The 23,420-nt window shown below is 43.8% G+C and overlaps 4 protein-coding genes across 4 annotated transcripts; 3 read left to right on the plus strand and 1 right to left on the minus strand.

Annotated features, from left to right (window-relative positions):
- The first annotated feature begins 13,481 nt into the window (after positions 1 to 13,481).
- On the plus strand, positions 13,482 to 14,608 carry LOC128714816 (phospholipase A1 member A-like). The gene is made up of 4 exons (XM_053809696.1): positions 13,482 to 13,609; positions 13,685 to 14,079; positions 14,141 to 14,474; positions 14,554 to 14,608. Exons 1-4 carry the CDS (start codon positions 13,482 to 13,484, stop codon positions 14,606 to 14,608), a joined length of 912 nt encoding a protein of 303 aa, XP_053665671.1.
- A 3,660-nt stretch (positions 14,609 to 18,268) lies between these two features.
- On the plus strand, positions 18,269 to 18,992 carry LOC128714943 (uncharacterized). Its single transcript, XM_053809825.1, has 4 exons — positions 18,269 to 18,421; positions 18,498 to 18,626; positions 18,698 to 18,829; positions 18,903 to 18,992. The coding sequence occupies exons 1-4, from the start codon at positions 18,269 to 18,271 to the stop codon at positions 18,990 to 18,992; spliced, it is 504 nt and encodes a 167-aa protein (XP_053665800.1).
- A 946-nt stretch (positions 18,993 to 19,938) lies between these two features.
- On the plus strand, positions 19,939 to 20,705 carry LOC128715015 (uncharacterized). Its single transcript, XM_053809895.1, has 4 exons — positions 19,939 to 20,106; positions 20,223 to 20,348; positions 20,415 to 20,543; positions 20,604 to 20,705. The coding sequence occupies exons 1-4, from the start codon at positions 19,939 to 19,941 to the stop codon at positions 20,703 to 20,705; spliced, it is 525 nt and encodes a 174-aa protein (XP_053665870.1).
- A 707-nt stretch (positions 20,706 to 21,412) lies between these two features.
- On the minus strand, positions 21,413 to 22,781 carry LOC128713227 (tetraspanin-9). The gene is made up of 6 exons (XM_053808088.1): positions 22,719 to 22,781; positions 22,457 to 22,648; positions 22,031 to 22,225; positions 21,809 to 21,963; positions 21,623 to 21,737; positions 21,413 to 21,556 (listed from the first exon to the last, which is right to left on the minus strand). Exons 1-6 carry the CDS (start codon positions 22,779 to 22,781, stop codon positions 21,413 to 21,415), a joined length of 864 nt encoding a protein of 287 aa, XP_053664063.1.
- Positions 22,782 to 23,420: the final 639 nt, after the last annotated feature.

A 23,420-nucleotide genomic window follows, 5' to 3' on the forward strand; every position in this document is an offset into this window, starting at 1 on the left:
ACAACGATGAGAACTGTGCCAAAAATGTATGACGGACGACAGACTGTGCTCGAAACGGTAAAACACAACCACTTGAGCGAAATCGGAGTCCTCGAAAAGGGAAACTCTTAACAACTAGTATTGTGTTGCTTGCGAATTACGAGAAGTTCTCATTAGACTTGGTATAAGGGACACTAACAAACCCATAGAACTAGCACAAGAAACTCCTCGATAACTCGATCTGCTAACGAGAACCGAGCTAACTTGTTCCTAGGAAAGTTTCCATGTTGGCCACACTATACCACTCCTTCTAAAAAATGTGAACTTTGGCACAGTTCCCCGGACCATTGCAAAGTATGCAAAGATTCAAATTCGCAAACCAATCGGAACGTACGCTGCCATTCGAGTAAATGGAATGGAATGGACGCAATAAAGGTACGCAACGTCAACAAAAGCGCCCAGACCATAGCAATGAAGGATGCGTTTCCACCTTAACAGTCGGAAAAGTTTTCGTTCCCTGTACTCTCATTCCCCAGCGCTCAGTTCCAATTGAAGAGGAACTCTCGTTTTTGTTGTGTAAAATACCGTAGCCTTTTTGTGAGCTTCCATCGATGATTTGGTGCCGGCTGAATTGTCTGTCGATTGAAGTTACTTTGAAGGATGGAGTAAACTGCCCAAAACGGCGTAGGCTGCTAACCTTTATACGTACGCAGCGTCTAGGTACAAAAGGTGTGATTATGCTTTAAAGGAATCCCTTTCTATCCTTTCTTCCAGTTCGGTTCGGATTGGTCCGGGTTGATGAACAAGCCGATGTTCACATTGACAGCTTCATTTTGAAGCCCTACTTTCCTACGCTTCATCTTCCGGGCGGCTTTAAATTGCTGTCCAAAGCCATTTCTTTCATCAGGTTTGTTGTTGTAAGCTTTGTAAGCAAAGCAACAGGTTGTAGTGCTACCAAGGTACATCTGTTTTCGCTGTCCCATCACGTCCGGTTTTGAAAACATCGTACCACGCCCGCGCATCTTTCGAGGATTTTCCGCCAGGTTGGAAAATCCGATTAATCTGTTCCACTTATACGATTTTGATCGGCTGCCGTGGGATTTGGCTCGGCTCCTACTCCTTGAACGGAGGCCATCCATACTACCCCCGAGGGACAATGCGAGCAAAAGGTTTGCGTCGTATATTGGATTGGAAATGGTTTGGGGGTATTTTGTAGCTCTCAAGTCAAACCGTCCATTTCCAGCCGGGGTCGGGGGAACTTTGTCTGCTTTATGATGCATTCCATTTAGCGCAGTTGCTATGGTTGTTACATTGTATGGTGTTCGAGTTCCAATAAAATTTGCAAAAAAGCTATCCATGCCCCGATGGACATCAAATGTTTTCGAAAGAATAAGAGAATTTGTCCGGATTGTGGATTGATGACTGTAGTTAATGGAGGTATTAGAGTCGAGTCTAATTGTAGTGCATTGATTTGTTATAACAGGAATATTTTCCTTTACCTTTGATTAATCTATAGATTTCCATAGAATGTTCCATAGAATGTATTTATTGATTTTCACCTTTTTCAAGCTCAAATATAGTTGAAAAATTGATTTTTATTATTTTACTTTTCTATCTATCGATACACAGTGTGAAGTGCTCGGGACCAGCGTGGACTTAATTGGTGGCCAATGGCTGATAATAAAGAATAAAAACTCTACAAATTGCCTAAATTTAGGGTTTACAGATAACTTTCCGTGAAATACGCCTACATTTATGCAATACCCATCTATGATTGCTTTGATGCATCTTTCAATAGTTACAATTTCATCATTTCGAGGCGTTTTTTTTGGCAGTAGTACGTCTAGTTGTTGACAAAACATTCAATTAAAGCTGTTGACCCATATATCCTGTTGCTGCCAGCAAAAAACCTCCCAACCAACATCTTTCATCTCACCTTCGTTGCAAAATGTTGCCACTATTTTCCAAACAATAGAACGCAACAAACGCGACAATGCGTACGGCTGCGACTATCGTCTATAGGCACGTACGGCCACAACAGAGTAGACGAAGGAGACCACAACCGAGCCACTGTTTTTCGCCCTAATCCCAATTGCCAATCAATAAACAAGCGCCACCACGCTAAGTCTCTGTCCACGTGGCTACGAACGTGGGTGGCAGTGGAGGCTAGAGTGTTCCCGACCGATCGTGAAGGACGTGACTTTTCAACGGTAAACACGCGCCATTCGGTACGCGGTACGATTGGTAAACGCGACACAACTTGGGGGGATGAAGACAAACAATCGGAGAGGGCACTGTGTCAGTGTGCAATCAACAATTCACTTCCGGTGTATCTCATCATCCCCATCGCCGGTCAGGTTTAAGATACTTCAAGGAAAAAACTGCAGTTCTAGGAAAAAAATGTACCAGGCACACTACACACGAAGGAAGAGTTCGATTGGATCGGAAAAGTGAGCAATTGTGATGCGTTGGTACGTGGTCAGCTAGGACACCCAGTGCGAAGAGGACGTGCGCTGTTCGGGACGTGCTAGAACTGGTTCACTGGAAAATGGATGATTATCAGTAATAAGACCGTTGATAATATCATCCCACCAGCCTTTCTTCTCCCTCCCTCCCTTCTTTTCCTGCCCGCTTGCATTCGTTAAAACAAAAAGAAATCCACGAGTTCATACACGTGTCGCAGCATCATATGCTTTCGACCGCAAAATGCCCGACGGGAATAAAGGGAAATCTATCAATATTCCAACTGTTTGGCGTCCTCTTCGCACTGGATCACTCTTTTCCCAACCACTCAGTATTCCATTCACACCGGGCCAGCCCGACGGACAGATAAGCACCATCATATTATGATAATAAAAATATTGAATAATAAGAAAGGCTCACCAGTAAAAATGCACCAGCGGCGGTCGACGGTGACGACGGAACCTGTTGCATCAGCTTCCGGGCTTCCGTCGGACCGCATACCGATGAAGGTGCAGCAGATGGGCTGCATAATTTAAGCTGATTAAATTTCAAACCACGACACACTCACGGCTACGATGGCCGGCATGTTATTGCTATTGTAAAAGCGGGCAAGTGGATACACTTTTATGTTCCGCGTGGAAAATGCAGCCAAGGGAAGCAAGTGGATCCTCTCAAACCCGCGGTAAATGTATCGTTTTTCGCACATGTTTTCCTCTGCCATACGCCTGTGGCCACTTCACAGCTGCCTTCTGCCTTCTCACTCACAACAATGGCGATTTTCCGATGTGAGCATATCCAGTTCGATACGCGTGCCCAGGTCGGTGCGGGTCGGAACGGGATCATCCGAATCAAAAGCGCCATTGATGCTAATGCAGAGCAGCATTTTCCACTAATTAATGATTGTGTCGCTGTCAGGTCGGGCTAGCGATGTTCGGGTGACCGCAGACATCACAGCCGGATGCAAACAAAGGAGCGAAATGGGAACATAACGTATTGTTGAGCGGTTGTTGCTTGTAATTTGTGGTCCATGAAATTGATGCACACGAACCCAGCCATCTACTCTAGTCAAAATCATCAACTGCAGTCAGATATACGGTTGGGAATATTGAATATAATTGGAATATGAATCATATTTTGACATTTTTACCGATTTTCTACATTGTCAGTTAAATGATTACTAGAATCTTTCAAAGATGGAGTTAGTTCATCTCTTTTTGCAACAGATGGCGCTACCTGTTTATGACAGTTATTTAGTGAAACACATGTGTTTTCGCACCTAAAATTCTATTCCAAAAAGAGTTAAGTGGTTTTCACAAAAAAAAAAAAAAAACAAATACCCAGCGATGATGCAGTTTTGACGTAAACTTGCTCAAAAATTCTTCGTTTCCCCGCTTTCGACAAATAGTATATTAGTTGCCAGTTGCCTGAGGCAAAATCCATAACTTCATGTAAGTATCTCGAGATTGGTTTTCCCAACTTTTTCCCCGGGTGATAGCTTCCTCCTGTAACGACATACTTTACTATCGTGTCAGCGACAAATTCTTCCGGTGGCATCCGTTATGAGACGATGTTGCTCCAGGTCACGCGTGGAGGAGGCAAAAGAAAATCATCGATGAAACCAACCAGAAATTGTACATGATCATTCATTTTGCATGAGTACAGAAGTCTTCTCTCTCGTTACTAGCTGCTAGCCATGCGCCTTTCTCCCTCAATACCCCCCGAATGTATATCCGGAAGAAATGGACTAACAGGCACAATTTATTATGTATGTCAAAGCTGCCCGCAAAGTTGCATGAAGTGGTAGTCCCGCTGAGCTAAACAGTTTTCCATAAACTGGACCACTTCCCGGGAATGGGAATGCTACTGCCTATTTCGTTTAAGAAGCGTGCATGTCCCAGCGCTCGCATGATTACCTTTGCTCAGCGTGGAGAGCATGTTCCGGTGGCCAAAATGTTTGACGGTCCAACTTTGAGGAGAATAAATCGTAATGGTAGTGAGTATTAATCGGACAAAAAGTCAGTGCCCACTACATTCCAGGAGATGGTTTTTATTGAGCAACATTATTCTCCCTCTAAAGCGGCCAGTCCGTAAAGTACGCAACCACATGCAGAGCGTGGAACATGAGTTTGCAATCAGTGTTTGCCCCTTTCGAAATGGGCCAGATTCCTTCACGAAGCGGGTCACGTCGACAGATGAGCCAACCTGCTCATCAGAAAGTAGGCCATGCCGTCGGGCACCACTGGAGCACAGCGAATTCCATCGCATAGCAGGATGGACCTGTTGTTGTACGCCATCAACCCCAACGACAATTTACTGTCCAAAAGCTGAAAGTCTCTCGGTAGCACTCCCGGATGGCGTCCCGACCCGGCATGATTAGGCTAGATTAGATTTCAGCGAATCCAACGGAAAACAGCAAACGGAAGTGACAACTCGACTACAGGGAACCGGGGTGGTACAAAATGGCGATGAAAGTGATGCCATCGTCACCGCCTCGCTCGAGCGGTCCGGTAATGACGGAGCGAAAGGGAGAGGGCGTCAGCCGATATCGTATATCGTCTGCCATCGGAACATGTTGTTATCGACGATAAGCGATTTTATTCGATAACACTCCTCGCAGTGCAAATAGAGGACGCAAGAGCAATCGGAAGAGCTAGTGCCGCAGTAGGGCCGTTCGGTTTGGACCGGATGGAGACGATCGACTCTCCTCGGCCATCCATCACGACCATCGACATCGTCTACTTAAGGGAAGACATAGTAGGATATTGCAAGCCATAGAACGCCCCCTCTACAATCTCCCTGCCACCCTCTGTCCTGCCTCTTTCTCCCCTCCCCTCAAACACACACCAGCACGTTCTCCACGCGATTGTTTATTTATCACAATCAATAGTACTATAAACATGATTAATTCCGCCGATACTGTAGCGATTGAATTTTTGTGTCTTTTTCTGCTTTCATCAACTGGTCCGTACGGTGTCTTATGTCGATGCTCGCCAAGGAAGGAAGACGGGCACGATAACCTGCGCAAGCCATCGTTCCAAAGTGATTAAAATGAAGGAAATTGATATCCCGATGGAGGCGCATGGTACGTCAGCGGGAAGTGCTCTCAAGATGGGCCAATAGTTAATAATTACTTCAGTCCGTTCGGAGATGATATTTGAGGTACCGATTTTTATGCATCATAGCGCTCATAAACATAAGGCTATCAACGAGAGCGATAAATTTCGGTTTCATTATCCTCGATAACCTCCGAACAGAAAGTGCCGCAAGTTATTAAGTTGGTGCTCTTTTTAAGCATTTCAATATTTCATTAGTTTTCAAAGCTCGTGTGCAATAAAGTTGCTTTATAAGTGCTCTCACTCACCACTCCCCCGTTTTCGCTCATCGTTTTCAATCGATTGTCCGATGGGCGCAATGAAAATGGCAAGCAGAAAAGAAAGATTTCCCAACGGAGCAGTGTGGAGTACCTTTTGGTTTGTTTTTCATTTCCTTTTTTGATTTCACGAAAGGTAACGGAACACTCACAGGATGATGGCACAATCAATCATGAGGAATGCCGATGCCGATAGAGTACGGTCTATCTGTCGGGCTCTGCTTTGTACGCGGGAACATCTGTGTGGAGTTGATGATGTAGCCGTTTTCCTTTTATTATACTTGCAAAATGGCGGTACCTGCGAATGAAACCTTTTCATCGTTCCTTTTTCTTCCCATTGAGCTTGGGTTTTATTTTTCCTAGTTTTCTTCCGCTATTGATTGAGGTTAGGGTCTTCGTTACGAATTTTCCCCAAACCATCTGCGCTTACGTGTGGCTTACAATTTATGTAGCACACGTGTCATGCCCATTGTGCAATTAATTTCATATTTTCTTTTCCAATGCTGGTTTAATGCTCCCTACCTAAATCTGTGCGCTTGGAGAACATTGTTAGTGATAGGAATTTTTGGTGATTTGTCGATAGTTTGATGTTGATGCTGCTTGAAGAAGCACTCTTTCCCCAATCCAAGCCAATTCCCAGAACACTGAGAAGAAATCTCTTGTGGTTTTTGCCAGCAACGTATGGATTTTTTTTGCGAAGCAAGAATCGTGTGTGATGTGCTTACTTCATCCGATAACTTTTTCTTCCTACGGTAGCAACACTTCGAATACTTTAAAAAGTGAACGACCTGCCTTGATTTGGCACAGAGCCATTCTTTCCCGACCATGTACCGTGAAAGTCCATAACTTTCGAGTTTTAAAACGATTTTTCTGCGCGGTTTACTTTACCGGAAAATAGACAAGCAAACCATGGGTGTAGGAAAAACATCGCACCAATCCCTTCAAAGGGGACATCCGGTCCTGATGGCTGGATTCCCGGTATCTGGGCATTTTCCAGGATACTAGCCCATGCTGGCTATGAATGAGGAACCAACTCGTTTGCCAAAGCCCTTACTCGCTGTACAATAGTAGCTAAATCAACATAGACTACGGACCCCGGGTCAGACGGTTCCAATGTACAGCACGACGACTAACATCCGGCGACGACTGGACGGCTGTGCTTTCCCAGAAATGTACCGGTACTGTGCCGAGTCCCACAGAAGGGATGGTTAGATCTTTTGGAACAAGCCGTTCGTTGGCCACATGACCGAGTTTTCCGAACGGTTCCAGTGACGAAGGTTTCATAAGTCAAATGTCCCAGACCCGAAACGTGTGAATACACGGTTCGGGTCGAGCCTGATGGGTTAAAGTTTCTTTTAACCCGGTTTTGGCATTGGGTGGTGATGAGGGAAGTTTCATAAACCGAAAACTCTAATTTACTCCTTTTCTCGTGGGTTCGTTTTTAATTATCTCTGCAATGAGCGTGTCGCTTTTGAAGCATTTTCATCGTGGTTACAAGATAGGCGTAGTTGAGTGAACAAACGTTTGATTGCATTTCCCTTTTTTCCGGGCTCTGAAACTACTAAACACCTGATTGGTTGGTGACTTCTACTCGTTTGTTAAGAAAAAAACGCCAGATGATTAATAAGGGCAAGTACACCCGAAAGATAAATAGTATTGGACTGAGTTGTCAGTAAGTCACATTGATCGTAGCTTTTCAAGGCGGCTGGAAAATTGTGAGAAACCTTTATGGAATCTTTTTAAATAATGCATTTAAATAAAAACACCACATAATCATAAGTAATGTTTGGAGGTATTTCGTCCTGCGTCTTGTTGCATGATGAGAGAAAGTCGCAACTCTTAACTTCACACTTCACCAAAGATACAAACAGAGCGTCCTTGCAGCCTCGAGCCCCAAGCAATCATTTTCCAGTCCAGCAACACCAAAAAGCGAGCTGTCAAACTGTGAGCACAACTGTTTACATCTCAACTGTTCCCCGAATTCCGGGGTGACTCCTAACGGTGCACTCTATATCCCAGGCTGATGCTAATGGATCAGATTTTATCGCCTTCCGAGAAATTAAGTAAGCTCGGTGCTCTTCACAACTCGTCGCGTGGTACCTGTTGTGTATGGGGAGAAAAACTTTTCCCATCTGCCAAAGAGCGGACGAAAGGAATGTCTCTCGTATGTTTCTTATAAAATGTTTGCGTTCGGCAAAAAGAACGAGAAGAATTTTTCACGTTACTGAAACTGTTTTCGTATCATGCAAATGGTGACAGAGATTTTCCATCCGGTTGAATATTGCTTCTTCTTATCGCGCTTGTTCCAAGCAAACGAAAAAAAGGGAACGAAATGGCTTAAGTATGCGTCTGGCAGGTCGTTTCTTGGTTTTTAAAGTGCTTTTCATGTTTCGTGGAAAAATGTAAATTTTTTTCCTCCTAAACATTGATCGCCAACAATCACAGCTATTGGCTAGAATTATATAGCTGCCGGGTGACGGTTTTCCTGGAAGTTACGGTTTACGGTTTCTCTTCGGTCTAAATAATTAACACAGAACCATTACTATCATTTCTTTGTGGCTCGTTTCATGTAGTATGTCCTTAGTGCGTTTTTTATGGAGAAAAATGTTTCTGAGAAACATGACAAATTGAATAAAAAAAAAGCGTCATCATCTGAACCACGCCCTGCTACCTAGCTGTACGGTGTGAAAAGTACATTTATCCAGACAAATTATAATTAATCGGCCAAGGTCCACCGATTATTACGTTCGGTCTGATCCGGAACAAAACCTGTACCATTTGTGGGGATTATTCCAAACAAACTTTAATTAATTTTGTTTCAAATCCAAATTCACCGGATGGAGTCACCTGGTGGCCGGTGAAGGCAGAAAGTTGATCAATTAGTTCGTACGAAAGCGTTTCACGCGATTCTATGAATGTATGGAATATTAGACCAATGACGTCGAAGTTTAATACTGTTGACATGAAAAGTGTAATCCAAAATTAATTCGTTCGTGGTTCTGGTGGCGAACACATTGATTTCGATCATATTTACTGGCACATCATAAATTATCCTTTGACGTACATTAAAGATAGTACTCAAACCCTTATTCAATACAGTTATAAAATTAGAAATGTTTACTCCAATTTGTACAAGTCGCAAGAGTAGCTTGCTTGCTCTCAATTTCCCTCAAGTTCTGCGCTTTGCTTAACGAAACCGCCTAAAGTTATGCAATTTGCATATCAAATGAACGTTGTGCGATCGGGTTTCCTTCGGCAAGATGGCTATTGATTTAATTATTTTATTATTTTAGCAACAGATTTAGAGTAATTCCAAATACTTTTCACAATTACAATGAAATTCGTCTTATTTCTCCCTTTCCTTCAACCGCCACATTTACTTCGACAACGGCAGCATTCAACAGAAAGACACAAAGATGATGACATCAACTACCGCGGAACCCTCATAATTTAGCAACATGATACACATCAAACGTACTTATGAGCTGCTGTCCAGCAAGTGGTGCGTCCTCTAGATGGCTGCCAGCTGCACGCTGATGGACCGCTCGCTCGTTGACGTCGTCCTTAGTCAGACGGGGCAGTTGATTATGGTAATAATAATTTCACGATGCAATCATAAAAAACCAGCGACCCATCAACCCAAGAAACCCTGTGACGTTCTCGGTTGATTAGGATGTGATCGTACACGATTGCCTTTCCAACGGACGGGTGGATAACGTTCGGTCTTTTCTTTTATGTGTATCACTCACTCAGGATTTTTATACGAGAAAAGGGGTTTTTCCAGTCCTGCTGTTTTGTTCTGCACCGTGGTACTGCTAATTAATGCCAAACTTCAGGGACAATTATGGAGGCGATGAGATACGAATTGAAAAAAAGCACACTCACACAAGCTCACGATATGCGAATGGTCACAGTTAATCAACTACCGACATCAAACGGGTGTTGCTTGAGGAAGGAATATTCGAATGCCGCACGGGATTCACTGGGTCACTTTCAAAGAGACAAATCCTTTATGGAATGCTGGTGCGCAGATGGTGATAAGGGTAAAATCTCTGTATTTTATAGCACTTGAAAGATAACAGTTATACACTGTAACGTACTTTTTGGTGTGTAGTAGCTACCACTTTGTATACGATGTTTCGCCTTTAAATTTAAACACTTTAAGCACAACTTTTTCTCTCTGTAACGTCACAAAAAAACCCCGCTTCCAAATCGATCAAAGCGCATCGAACTTTGAATAAAGAAGCAATTACGTTGATTCTGGAGCCAGTTGTTGCATCGATGGACACACGATAACGAATGATAGCGTACAGCACCAGAACCATTCCATTTATAAGCCACATCTGTCTCGAGTGCTATCTAATGAAGGTTTTTCCTCTCTATCACAACAACGCGAGCAAGAGATGGAAAGAATCCGAAAACTGTTCGCGAGCTTTTCCCGAAGCGCCAAAGCTCCGATGTTTCGAACACGATTGGACGGCGTCCCGGCGGATGTGATGTGCCATACGTCATTTGCTTTGATTTTCCCGGCATTTTTGAGCTCGTGCTTGGTGTCGATTGCGTGAAGATTAAGGGAATCTTTAAAGGAACAAACTCTTCATTTGTAGTAAAATTACACAAAATACATTTCATCATTCAAACTATTGCTAGCTACGTGAAGATGAATGTTTGTATAAAATGCAACAATTTGTGCTCTTCATGCTTTTGTTCCTTTTTATTACGAAGATTGTATTTCTTGCATCCATCATTATGCAAAATAATTGTCAACAATTTGCTCTACACCGTTTGTTGAATGTTCCGATAAGCCACTTCTCATCGTTAATGCCCGTCTCAGTCAAGTAGATGCTTAAATTTAGTACGTCTATGAGATGGAACGTGGAAAAGTGAGATGCGAACCGGTCTAGAAGAGAGAGATGCAAGCCCGAAAACACAGCTCGGTTTGAAGTAGATGCGTGCTGCTAACAAAACGCTTCTCGTCTGCAAACCAACCGTGCCTCCTTTCGGGCAAACCCGAACGAGCAAAGCTCGGTGGAAAAATGTGTGGAAAACCCGGCAGGATAAGAGAGAACGAGGCGTGCTGGGGTGTATTTTCACTCTGCTCGAGACGAGTAGTAGAGCGTAACGTAAATCCTAGTGCTCGAAGCCGATGTTGGAAACACGTTATTGTAAGAACAGCGCGCCTATTGTACGCGTTTCTTGTGTTACTAATTTATATATACACTTTACTCAGTAGTATATTTTTTTCATACACCAATCAGGAAAAAGAAGGCAGCTTCTTCATGAGCAAACAGCTACATTTTGAAAAGAAATATATCCACTCTTCGTAATATCGGTTGAAAGCTCTGATGACACACCTAGCGTACAACCATCGTTTGCGTACGCACTTTAGGGACTATTGGAAGCAGTTACCAGAAAGTGTGAGAAGAAAACACAACGACATAGAAGGTACCAGGGTGAGACAGAGAGCACGAAAATGAGGGAAAAAAGAATCAAACATCTGAGCTGCTGATAGCTCGGAACTTCTGCAAATGGCTTTTAATCATTGGGAAATCGGTCTGATTGGGGAGTGCCGGGGAGTCCAAAGTGGAGCGGATGATTTTCCTTCCCTTCCGACTGGTTTCGTTGTTTCGACCCTCATTCCTGCTCCCTTCAACGTCCTTGCGGTGGAAACTTTTTCTACTAACTACCAGGGAAAGCTTTTCTGTTTGATGTGGCAACTGACACTGAGGGTATCTTCCGTTCCACAGATGAAACGTACGAATGATTTGAATTGTCCAGCAAGTGCAACAGGTTGTTGCGAAACAAAGATTTGAAAAGGAGTGTATAAACGTTGGAATATCACACACAACTGCATACTCCGCATAGTTTCCAGTTGCGTGGATTGTCCAACATCGAATAAATGTAAGTGTGACAATTCGTTCGTGAGTAACGACGGAACGTTTGCTAAATTCTTTCTCAACGTTTGGTACTTAATGAGGTCGTATCTGCTGGTAACAATTGCGTAGCGGAGTCATTTTGTTCTATTTCAACACATGACAAGTGGACAGTGTCATCGAAAAGCAAAACAACAATCTTTGCAGCTGTACCAACGTTCGCAAAGGTCATTGAGATCAGGGAGAAAATAACAGGTGAAGCGAAAATACTTGAAAGATCCGTAATTCCCATTTCCTAGTGAAAAAACAACATCCTTAGGGAGCCAAATCGATACGTACCGGAGAAACGCTTTCCTCTTAGATGGGTTTTCGATGATTTGTTTCTCATTTTTACACAGAATTTGGCGACATTTGGTGAGTGATTTTTTTTTGTTTGCTATTTGGTTCGAGACGGAATATGGTAGAACGTAGCGTGGAGTAAATGTCAAGTGAAATTAAAGCGCGTTCCCTGTCATGGGCACCCGAATTAACTCTCGTAAATGTCCCCAGCGCAAAGAAGTAAAACGAAAAATCCAATTTTTCGACAATTCCTAAAAACTCAGCATTGTGCGAAAATGGAAAAAAGCTGTATCGAAAGCGAATTTTAATACTGACAATGGTGGAATACGTAAGATAATTGAATTGCAATCAGTGGACCTTATTGGGTACGAAGGGTACTTTTGCGTTAGACGGCTCAACGCGCCTGAAGGTATGCAATGAGTTTTTTAAGGAATTCCTTATCTTTACAGACAGACATCGATGTTGTAGAATAATTTAAATAAAATGTATGATACACATAAGCATAGTATAGTCTTATAATTCATATAGACACTGTTATACCTTCGCCAAGTGCAATTATTAGCCTGGCATCAGGTACATGAGCTCCAATTAAAATGTTTGAATAATATAAACACAGCTGGTAGTTTACATATGCCTTCGGCGAGTTTGAATAGTTGAAGTAACTCATCTAAATTCTGCTCCATTCCATCCACTTGTTGAGCTTAAATGGCATTAGAAACTCACATTAATTAAGCCGGTTAGCATACTGCGGAGCGCGAGGGAATCCACGCGAACGCTCCATACAACGACAGATTATGATCGAAATTTCTCTCCAAAGCAACCGTACCGGCCCGGCGTTACAAAAATCTCCAACGCAAACAAACAGAAGCAACAACACCGAGCCTTATCCAGGTTTCGGAAAGGTAATCCAATAATCCCGACAAGTGCTTTAGTATGCAGCGTTATGATACAGCGCAGATACCCATTACAGAACCCACGAAACGAAATGGGTATGAGAAATAAAACAGATAAAGATGAGGAGCAAAATGCACACAAAAATTAAAACAAATTGAAACTCACTTTAGAATGCATCAAAGAAGTGATCGCAAAACTCAACAGAAAATACGTAAAAAAAAAAGCAGACGAACAGACGAAATATGAAATAACCGATCGAGATCAGGTTTTTATCCACTTCCGAATTGTTTGCAATGTTTGCTTGTGTGTTCGTTTTTTTTCGGATGCATTGCAAGCTGCATTCCATCCACCGGTTCGGTGTGCTGATCCCCAAAAAATTGCATTGGTTGCATTTACTCCCGGTCGGTGAACCTGTGTGGACTTGAAGTTGATTTCGCTCGGAGTGCTTTGGTTGAGGTCCGGCTAAGCTGCACCAACTTGTTAACTAGATTGAAATTGTATTGTGCGAGTATTTTCATTCGCTGCGCGTCCCTGGCAACGTACCTATTGGGAGTCTGCTGAAAATGGGCCTCGTTTCCATGGTGTGCGTGTGGTCGATGGTGATTGCGATTAGTTTGCATCAGGTGAACGCTAATTTTGGAAGTACCAATTATAACTACGATACGGACATCACGTTTCTCATCTACGATTGGTGCGTACTTTGTTTTCGTGGCAATGTAATTAATTAGAGGAAATAAGCTTCAGCTGCTGGATTGTTTTTTCGCAGGACTCAAACCAAGTTCGCGAGACAGACAACCGCCGAGACGAACTTTGCTGCGTTCGGCTGTAAACCCGGAGATCCTTTTGTGGTTGTAGTGCATGATTGGTCCCAGGGTTGCACCATCACACAATGGGTGCAAGAAACGCTGAACAACTTCATCATCCACCGAAAGGGCTGCATCCTCTGCCTGGACTTCAGTGTGATCGCTGACAATAACGATTACTTCACCGTGGTTAAGCTGGTAGATCCGATCGCACGCACACTGGAGAAGAAACTGCGTCAGTTGCTCATGTTTGGGATTCCACCGGCCAATGGGATGCTGTACGGATTCAGTCTTGGATCGCAGGTCGCTTTCCAGGCCGGACGCAACCTTGCTCCACAGAAGTTGGGACGAATTGATGGTGAGAATCGACGGTAGCGTCTTACAATACATCAAATCAGTAACATTCTCTTTTGTGATAGCCTGCGATCCGGCCGGTGTTGTGTTCGATTCGAATAGCACCTACACTGCGCTGAGCGTAATGGACGCTGCTACGGAGGTACAGTGTATACACACAAGCAGTGACATCGGCACGACACTGCGCGTCTGTCACAAGGACTGGCTGATGGGTTACTGTGGCTGGTTACAGTTTGCGGCCGGTTTGACCAGTTCCCATGATCTGTGTACGATCTTTTACAATTTAGCCTTCTGGTACGACTTTAAGGCTGTTTCCAATCCGTACCTTTGTCCCACATCGCGCGCTGTTACCTCGTGGCCGAATGGTTTCAAGATGGGTTACTACATGCCGCAGGGAAAGTGAGTGAGAGGTGTATGATCCCCGGACGGGGGAAAACGTTCCTATTTAACTAATCTTATGTTTGATACTCTTTGACAGTGCCCTGATAGGAGATCTGTTTGCGAAAACATCCAAGACATATCCGTACAATTGAAGCCAGTCGGTGTTCGGAAGCACCACAAATCATCCTGCATACAAGGGACTGACGGCTGCATTCGGAATAATTAATACAACTTACATGCTAAAAGACCTCTAAACCTTTCGAGATTGATAAACATTTTTTAAAATAAATATTAAATATTTTGTACTACATTTTTTCATTCAAAGGGAAATTTTGTGATGCAGCTTGCATACCTTCCGGCGTTTTATAAGCAAATAACATACCGATGACAAATTCGACTTAAGGTATGCAATTCCTAATGTTACAAGCTTTAAATAAGAGCATGTTTCTTTTCCTTATCCAGAAAATGAATAGATTCTTGCTGTATTCCTTCCAGGCACCTAAAATTAATTTACCCATATCGTTAAACCTCAATGGCGATTCCAAAAAAATCGACAAACAATCCACTGAAACGTCGAAGCCCAACTTTTAATTAAGTTCCATTCCCTCTCCTTGCTGCTTTGTCTCCACTAACGAAAAACGTTTTCACCGATCACGGATCACGGGCACTTCCGGCGCGAAAGCATCGGAAAACGTGCACGAACCAAGTAGGTCCACGGGCATCACATACACGGGCGCGTCACCGTACGTCATTGATAATAATTTTGGAATGTTCGATGGTACGATGTGTTGTCGTCACCCGGTTCCAAAGGCAACGTCAACAATTTCTAACACGTGATTGTTACACGAGCGGGTTGATGGCGTCACATGACCGCGGGAACGCACTTCATGTATACACACAAACAAGGACAATGACGATGGTGATTCGGTAGTCAGTTCGTTAGCCCTTTGAACGTGTGAAAGAGCCACATGAAAGTTTGGAAGCAAGAAGCGAATGCGGTTGATTAGTCCCAGGATGTTCAACCTCACATTTTATGCATACCCACATTAACATCTGGCTCGAACAGAGAATATTTGGCTGAAGGTTTCCCATCTCACGTTGATGCTACTTCGAAAGCTTCTAGAAAAAGCTCGAAAATAAATCAGTTCCATGCCTGCTACGTCTCCCCGTAGTAGGTAGCAGGTAGGGCACATGATAATATCTGTCCACGAGTAACTGGATCGCGTTTGAGTACACGTTTTCTGGTGAGGTTACGAGCACGCGACGCGATGTGTCTCCCGTGGTGCTTTTCAATTGATTTCTCCTCACTCCCAACAATGGAATTATACACGTTTGTCTATTGGGCGTGAGGACAAAGGTATTCTGAATCCTTTCGCTTTTCGATTAACATTTCCTTTGCTCTCCCAGTTGCAAACAGACCGTACTGGTCTTGGCTTTGTTCCTTTTGTGCGGTGTGGAGCACACTTGCAATTGATAGGTCCCGTCGGTGTACTTAAGGTAGAGCAACGTGAACAGTGCTTTTACAATTCTTGGACCCGTGACCGGAATCGTGATTTCAGCGGAAACATTCGGACACAAAAACTCGTGTACATTGATTACATAGTCTATTTGAAATTTTGATCCATATTAATACACGTCTTACGGCACGAACGATGAAAGGAACTTCCACGAAAAAAAAAAATCACCAGCAACTCCAACAATAAACACTTTGGCCACCTTTACCTGTGAATGATTCGATATTCCGGAAGTTCACTGGATCAATGTGTACGAGGTATGTTTGACCTGGCCCGGGAAATGCGGCCTGCAAAATCAACAGGTAAAAAGAAACTGACCTACGAAGATGGAGCTACGCAATAGGAAGTTCCCGTCCCATCCGGACCGGATATTGCTTTTCTGGATCCGATTTGTCGTTCATTCATCAAAATAAACATCCCCTTACGGAGGGGTTGTGGAAGTATTGTTCCAGAACATGGGGTGACATTCACGAGACACGATTGATGCTATGTATTGGAATTTTATGAAAGTTATATAGCGTTATATACAACTTAAGTATGTAGGTATAATTAGACATTTTTTAGTAAACATTACCTCTCAATCTTTAAGCTTATACATTAAATGAAGTTACCGAATTTCCTATTTCCGTTTATAATTTGACTATGTTCTACATAACTCAAAGCATACAAACTGATAATTTTACTATTTTGTTGGTTCCCTGCTTTCGCTTCCCGTTCGTTATCTTTGCGTGACTCGCACAACCTTGAGCTACTTTCACTCAAGGTAAACCACACTCCAGCGCCGAAGAAGTCGAGTCGAATTGAGACGGCTCAAGGTTGTCTCGGGAAAGGAAGGTGAGAAAAAAAGAAAGCCAAGTGTCCGGAAGTGGACCCGTCGATGCAGAACCGCAACTCGGTCGACCCTCAGTACGTCATCCTTAACCGCTAACCGTGAGTGACACGTTTTGATTGTCACTGTCAATCCAAAGTGCCGTCCGAAAGGATAAGTGGAAACAAAAAAAACAAGTGGACCGACAGGTCATTGGTACCGTGCGTGTGGTGAGATACTTTTTTTATGCGAAAAATGTAATAAAAACGAAATATAGCTTCGCACCATTTATATAAGAGCAAACTGCTCCATTTCGTATTAATTGTCATGCTCCAAAAGCTTCACCTCAAATTGCGGCAATTGTGTTAACATGTGTTTTATAGCACAATTGCTGTTGCAAGTAAACACCAAATAAGCCTCATTTGTTCGGAGGTATTCCCCGAGCAAACCTCCGAACTCCGGGTTTAACAGCTGATTGGACGAGTTTAGTAGTTAACCCTTTGGTGCGAAATTCATTTGTTATAATTGCTGAAATATTTATATCTTTATTACGACAAAAATACCACAAGAGAAACTATCTACTCTTGTTCGAAATATCTAAGCTCTTGTTCTTTACAACACACAAGGGATAATTACCATTTGAGGGTTAACAGGAATGCCCTGTGAGTGTGACTCCGTGCCGCAAGCAAGCGACGAACCTTACTCGCATCGGGAGAGCATAAACCTACTTTGGCCGTGAGTCCGTAAAACGGTCAGTGAGTCAGTCAGTCAGGCTTACCGACCCATCCGACCAGCTCGACTGCATAACGCGTTAAGTAATCGTGGCCGAAGCAACAGCACAGGGAGGCTCCATATCACCTCACCTGTGTAGTATTGGGCAAAGGCGAAAAACCGCGCAAAAGCCGGCTTACAGTATGGCCACCGTGCGGTTCATGGTTTCGAAAAATCGAGCCTCCCCCACCCGTAAGCACAACATGGAGCGCATGGATGCCGCAGAACGGTGGACTCCCCTAAGTGGACTAAGTGTGTCGCTGTCGGTCGTAGAAGGATCGCGTGCAGCTTGTTAAGGGAGTGGAAAGCGTATTGGAGAGGTGTGACAGCGAACCAGAAGGGAAGGGATTGATTTTATTTATTTTCTGTAAGCCGGTCGGGTCACATTGCTGAACATTGCTGTTTTCTAGACGATTTTGTGAGGATGGGAGAGTGAGAAAGAGTGAAAGATCGATTCGGAGCTTGCGCTGCTCAGATTCGATGGTGTTGGTGACGAGACTTACCAGCCAGAGTTGCTAGTTGCGCTGTACGTTCTTTTCGCTTTCAGTTTCAATCGTGCGGTCAGTTCGAAACGTTCGTTCCTACCAACCCTTTCGATAACTTCGGGACGTCAGGTGTTCGTTTAAGTTCGAAAGTTTGTACTTTAAAAGGCGTGTAAATAGGTGAAACGTTCTTAGTACACCGATTAGTTACAGTGTTGAACTACAAGCGACAGCAAAATGATTGTACGATCCAGTGCTATTCTGTCGATCGTCGGTGCATTCTTGCTGGCAAATGGCGCTCCCTACGGTGGAGGTCACGATGATGGCGAATTTCGTGACAAAAAGTACGACGAACAGCTGAAACAGGTGTCGAAAGTGGGAAACACTTACGTAAGTGATGTTTTGCTTCCAGGGGAAAATCAATCTTCCAGTGAAACGAATGATCTTAATGCAATTCTCGGGACAGGTGGCCGCACTGGAAATATACGACAACCCACCAGACCAGGACAACGCCCGCAAGGAGGTGGACAATTTCCCGTCCAACGTTTACAGCAAGTACGACAGTCTGCAGCACAAAGTGAAAAGCTTTTTTGATGTAAGGGAATTACAATAGCATTACATTTGCTTAGTTCGTTATGAAAACGATCCAACGGTTGTGCATTGCAGGCTGAACCGCTCATCGATAACATCCGAGAATCGGACAAGTACGGCAACACGGGCGATCAGTTCTATTTCATCACGAAACCACTGGTGGAAACGACCGCCAAGGTGAACATGTTCATCAACTCGGTGATAGCGGTAAGGGTTTTGCAAATAGTGGCAGAGAGATTGCATTGCTTTTAACCAACTGCAAAACGGTTTTGCTTTGTAGGCACCGAAGAAGCTGCTGGGTGGATTGAAGAAACAGGCCAACGACAAGCTGAACGACGTTGGTGCCGGGTTGGTTGGATTGAGGCGATAAGAGGAGGTGTAGTTAAATTATTACCAAAAACGAAGCAAACCTGTTTTAAAACAGTAGGGGAATGTATGTAAATATAGTGAAATCATAAGGTGCTTTATCCCCAAAATAGGTTCTCCAATGTTTCCCCCCTAGCGTGATATGCACAATGCCATCGTTTGGAATGAGTCTTAATGCGAACGTAACCTTCATCAGCTAGAGATTAGCAAGTCCAAAAAACAAACTCGTTGTAATTATCGAATAAATTGTACCACGAACCTTTGCACTGTTGAACAACTAAACAAACTAACACCATGACCTGAAATCGGTCAGAAAACATTGAAAAACTGCATCTTATTCCGCCTTCAACGCATCGTTCACGCCTCACAAATCGAGGGCGCGAACAGATGCACCATCCCCCTACTTGTGCGACCAAAGCCGGCGACTCCGAGCGTGCAAATCATCATCATCATCATGATCAACACCGCCGCCGAATGATGATGGAAAACCCAAACATTCATCTACACTCAAACATCCCTTCCATTGGCCATTGTTGATGCGCATACAAAATTCGAGTGTGTTGCGTTTTGCGTTAGATAATCGGACACCGGCTGGCCTTCCACTGCCTTGGGCACTCGCCATGGAACGCCATTGTGATCGCCTTCTCCACGCCGTTAGCTAATATTTGTCGCTATTTTTTCTGCTTCTCTGTATGCCCTGCGTTGAAGATTTTGGAAACGAACCGAGGTGGTGGAACAATTTTGGGCTCACGATGCTGAGATGCGTTTTTGGGGTAGGACGCGATCGGAGATTCCGAACACGTCAGTACGTACGGTTCGATCGAACTGGTCAGGTTTAAGTTGGAGGTTAAAGTGTCCGCGTGGTGTCTGTGGCTTGTGTTTAAGAGGTTTCGAAGTTTTCCAATTGGAACTTTACTAATCAGAAACACTCCCGGAAGAGTGACTTCGTGATGGAGGTTCGTCTTCAAACATGCGTGTTGTTAGTGATCTCCATTTTGTCGCTCGTAAATCAGTTCCAATGTTTGCCCTTGTCGGGACATAACACAGGCGAAGTACAGGCTAAAATTCAAGCTGACCGTGAGCTGCTGAACACAGTGACGTACGTTGGAAACAACAAGGTAAGTGCTTTCGGAGACCCCTTGGGGTAGTTGGGCGAATTTGAGGTAAGAACCTACCTGAGATATATGGAGATAGGAACTTGAGGTAAAACAGCATGTATTACCATCCTTTGTAGGTGTACGGCCTACTGTCAAACGAACAACCTGCAATGCGTGAGGCAAAGCTGGAGAAAGAAGACCTTGATTCTAGCATACTGACGAAGCTGGAAAATGTGCAGAAGAAGTTCGTCGATAAGGGCAATGTAGGAGCACACTGGATATGAGATTGGTAGGATATAGCAACTCACCCTGTCCCCATTACATTCCAGGTTCCAGCACTAGTTGATCAAACACAGCAGAAAGATTACTTTGGAAATCACGTTAAGGACGAACCCCTGTACAGAGGTTTCGTTGGAATAGTCGAACAGTTGTCCAATGTCTTCAATGCAGTTGTGGAGGTAAATCATAACCATTATTTCCGAAGAGAAAAGAAACTAACGCACATTTCCCTGTTGCAGAAAGTACCAAAAGGAGCAGTTGTAAATCTAAACAAGAGCGTGCTCAATCGTCTCAATCAAATCGGTGCCGTGCTGGTGGGGTTAGAGGATGCGAAAAAGTAGTGAACCGATTGTGTCGCTTTGTAGTAATTTATTCGTACTGTAAATACTTAACGTTCTATCATGCAGTTTTTTTTTCTGAGTAGTCGTTCGGGAATGTTTGACGGTCGTTTTTACGAGGCGGTCCTCTTATTTCTCTCTTTATCTTCACTCAACTCCAAGGAAGTTTTACGTTTTTGGTAGTATTGGTAGGCAGTTGCGCGGAATGAAGGTTGGCCAGAAAGCCTTATTCTAAATCGAATTTGTATAAATAAAACTGTGCAGTATTCTACGTTCTACAGCTAGCGCACCCTACATCGTTCGCAAATCAGGGGGAAGACCCCGTTTTGTGTCTCGTACTATATAAACTATAATTGGTTTCCATTTTGGTCGCTCTTACGTTTTTCCTGCGAGTCGTGTTTATCGTTCAATTAAAAATGGATTGTTATGTGAATTCGCTTAATTTTCCCGCTTCTTTTTGGCACAATCGTTAGACATACAGATGTTACTGTATGCAGCAAAGATCACACGTGCACTCCTTCGCACGTATATACAACCATTTAGCCACTGCTTCCCGAACTACCGGGAGCACTTTAGCTATGTTTCCCGCTTCGAGACTGGTGAGTATTGTTGTTCTACCGGGTTGTGATACTATTATGTTGGATGATAATGGTCGGCGAGGGTGAATGAGCTTTCGATCCACCGAACACCAACCAACCTCAGCCATACAGTCAGTCCATGTCCATGTACGTGGGGCTAGTGCCATTGCGGTTGAGCGTGGTGTCCACGGTAGGTGAGTAGGATTTGTACGTTTTCGAGGAACGTTTGTGTTTGACGGTACAGAACAGTAGCATGGATGATATCAGACCGAACAACTAGAATGATAAAGGGATTATATGAGAGAAAGGATTTCCACCTGGAGAAATGTCTATCATCCCTACCTGAAGGAAGCCTATTACTAATACAACCGTGCCCACTATGTGAAGTCGCTGTACGAACCACATCTGAAGAATCTGACCGCAGCTCTTATCCCATAGGAGTGCAGGATTTCCAGCTCTGTAAGAAGCAAAGCGATACAATTTAGTTGCTACAACTCCATCGACAGTCTCTCAACTAATGATGCATACTTTCGACAGTCGACGTTTGCTAGCTCATCGCCAGATCCTTCCGAAAACATTGATCCATACTGAGAGCGACAGCAGGACTGTGGTACCCATCGCTCACCGGACCATGCACTGATATCGTACCAATCCTCATACGATGATACTCCACAGCATTGCAGCTAGAGGTTGAAAGAAGATGAATCGATCAGTAGCTGCAGATTTCCCACACAAAATGGTCCTACTTACATCCACCTGAAGATTATCCCAAATAGAAGCAACGGAAGGAGTTAGGAAACCTCCGCGGTCCGACACATTGTAGTGCTTCTCGATGCCATACTTTAGCTCCTGTGTCAACATACGTCCAATGCCGCCTCGGAACACAAACGCCAACGAACCCAGCAAGAACTCACTGAGGAACAATAGTACCACCAGTGTAAAGTACTGAAAAAAAGGATTAGCTCGAATACTTAGGTGGATGTACATTACTCTCACTTTCACTCTCTTCAAAATACGCCTAAGAGTATGCAACCGACTGAACGGAAACTTCATGAAGAGGGTCCGAATAACAGTATTTGCATACTTTGGGGCGTTTTGCTTGAGAGATTGCCAAATCGATTTACATTGATAGAAGTATTATATTAATCGGGAATCATTTTCCCAAATGGAACTTACAATAACCAGGAAACATCTTGACTGGAACCAAGACCCACAGCAACCGAAGAACGCGATCACGAAGCTGATCACACCGACCGTTATGAACATACAGTCGGCGCTGAGTACGGCATGGTCGGGTAGTAGTGTGGCATACCCTGGATAGGCAAAGTGCAGCCACACGCCTATCGCGAGGAATCCGCTACCGCAAAGCTTTAATAAGTACGAATAACCGATAGATTAACATACCGGGAAACATAAATTGGAGGTTATCGTTACGTACCCATATGAGGATGTTGAAGGAACAAAATGTCCGCCTTATGCACGTGTAACCAGTACTGCCCATAGTTCTGAAATGAAAACAATTGAAAAATGGTTTTGAAATATTTATTCACAATAAAGTTTATTCACGTACGATGCATGTATGCTTGTATAGAATGTCCAATAAATCACAATTCAACCTGCCCGGACGGCAAAACTCTCCCCTGACAACCTGTCCAATGGGGGAGAGGGACATTATTAACTTTGATGATCCAGATCCTAATCGTGCGGCTTCCCATCGTGTATTTGATGCTCCAAAACTACTCCGTCCCCAAACGGCAGGTTTATGTATTTATTCCCATCCCATCCTGCGCTAATGCACACTGATATGCAAAGCGAACTGCCCTCCCCAAAACAGTCTGAAGTGCTTCCTCTTCCAAGCGGCTACCCACAGTCTTCTGCCATTGTGGCGGATGTGTTTATTATGTTCCGTCATTTGCATACCGATGCGTTGAACGGGGCAAAGAGAAGATACGATACACAAGTACCTCCACTATGGGAAGTCGCACATTCGTTACAACAACGGATACAAAAAGGTTTTTTAGCGTTTTCTTCCCATCACCACCCTCGGGGAGGCATGAAGATACCGCCCTAACCGGGGGAGCTTTTCTTTTTTTCCCAATGAACAAAGACGCCTAAGCCCGAAACGAATGACAAGCCTTCC

This window comes from Anopheles marshallii, chromosome 3 (assembly GCF_943734725.1).
Source record: "Anopheles marshallii chromosome 3, idAnoMarsDA_429_01, whole genome shotgun sequence".
Taxonomy (NCBI): domain Eukaryota; kingdom Metazoa; phylum Arthropoda; class Insecta; order Diptera; family Culicidae; genus Anopheles; species Anopheles marshallii.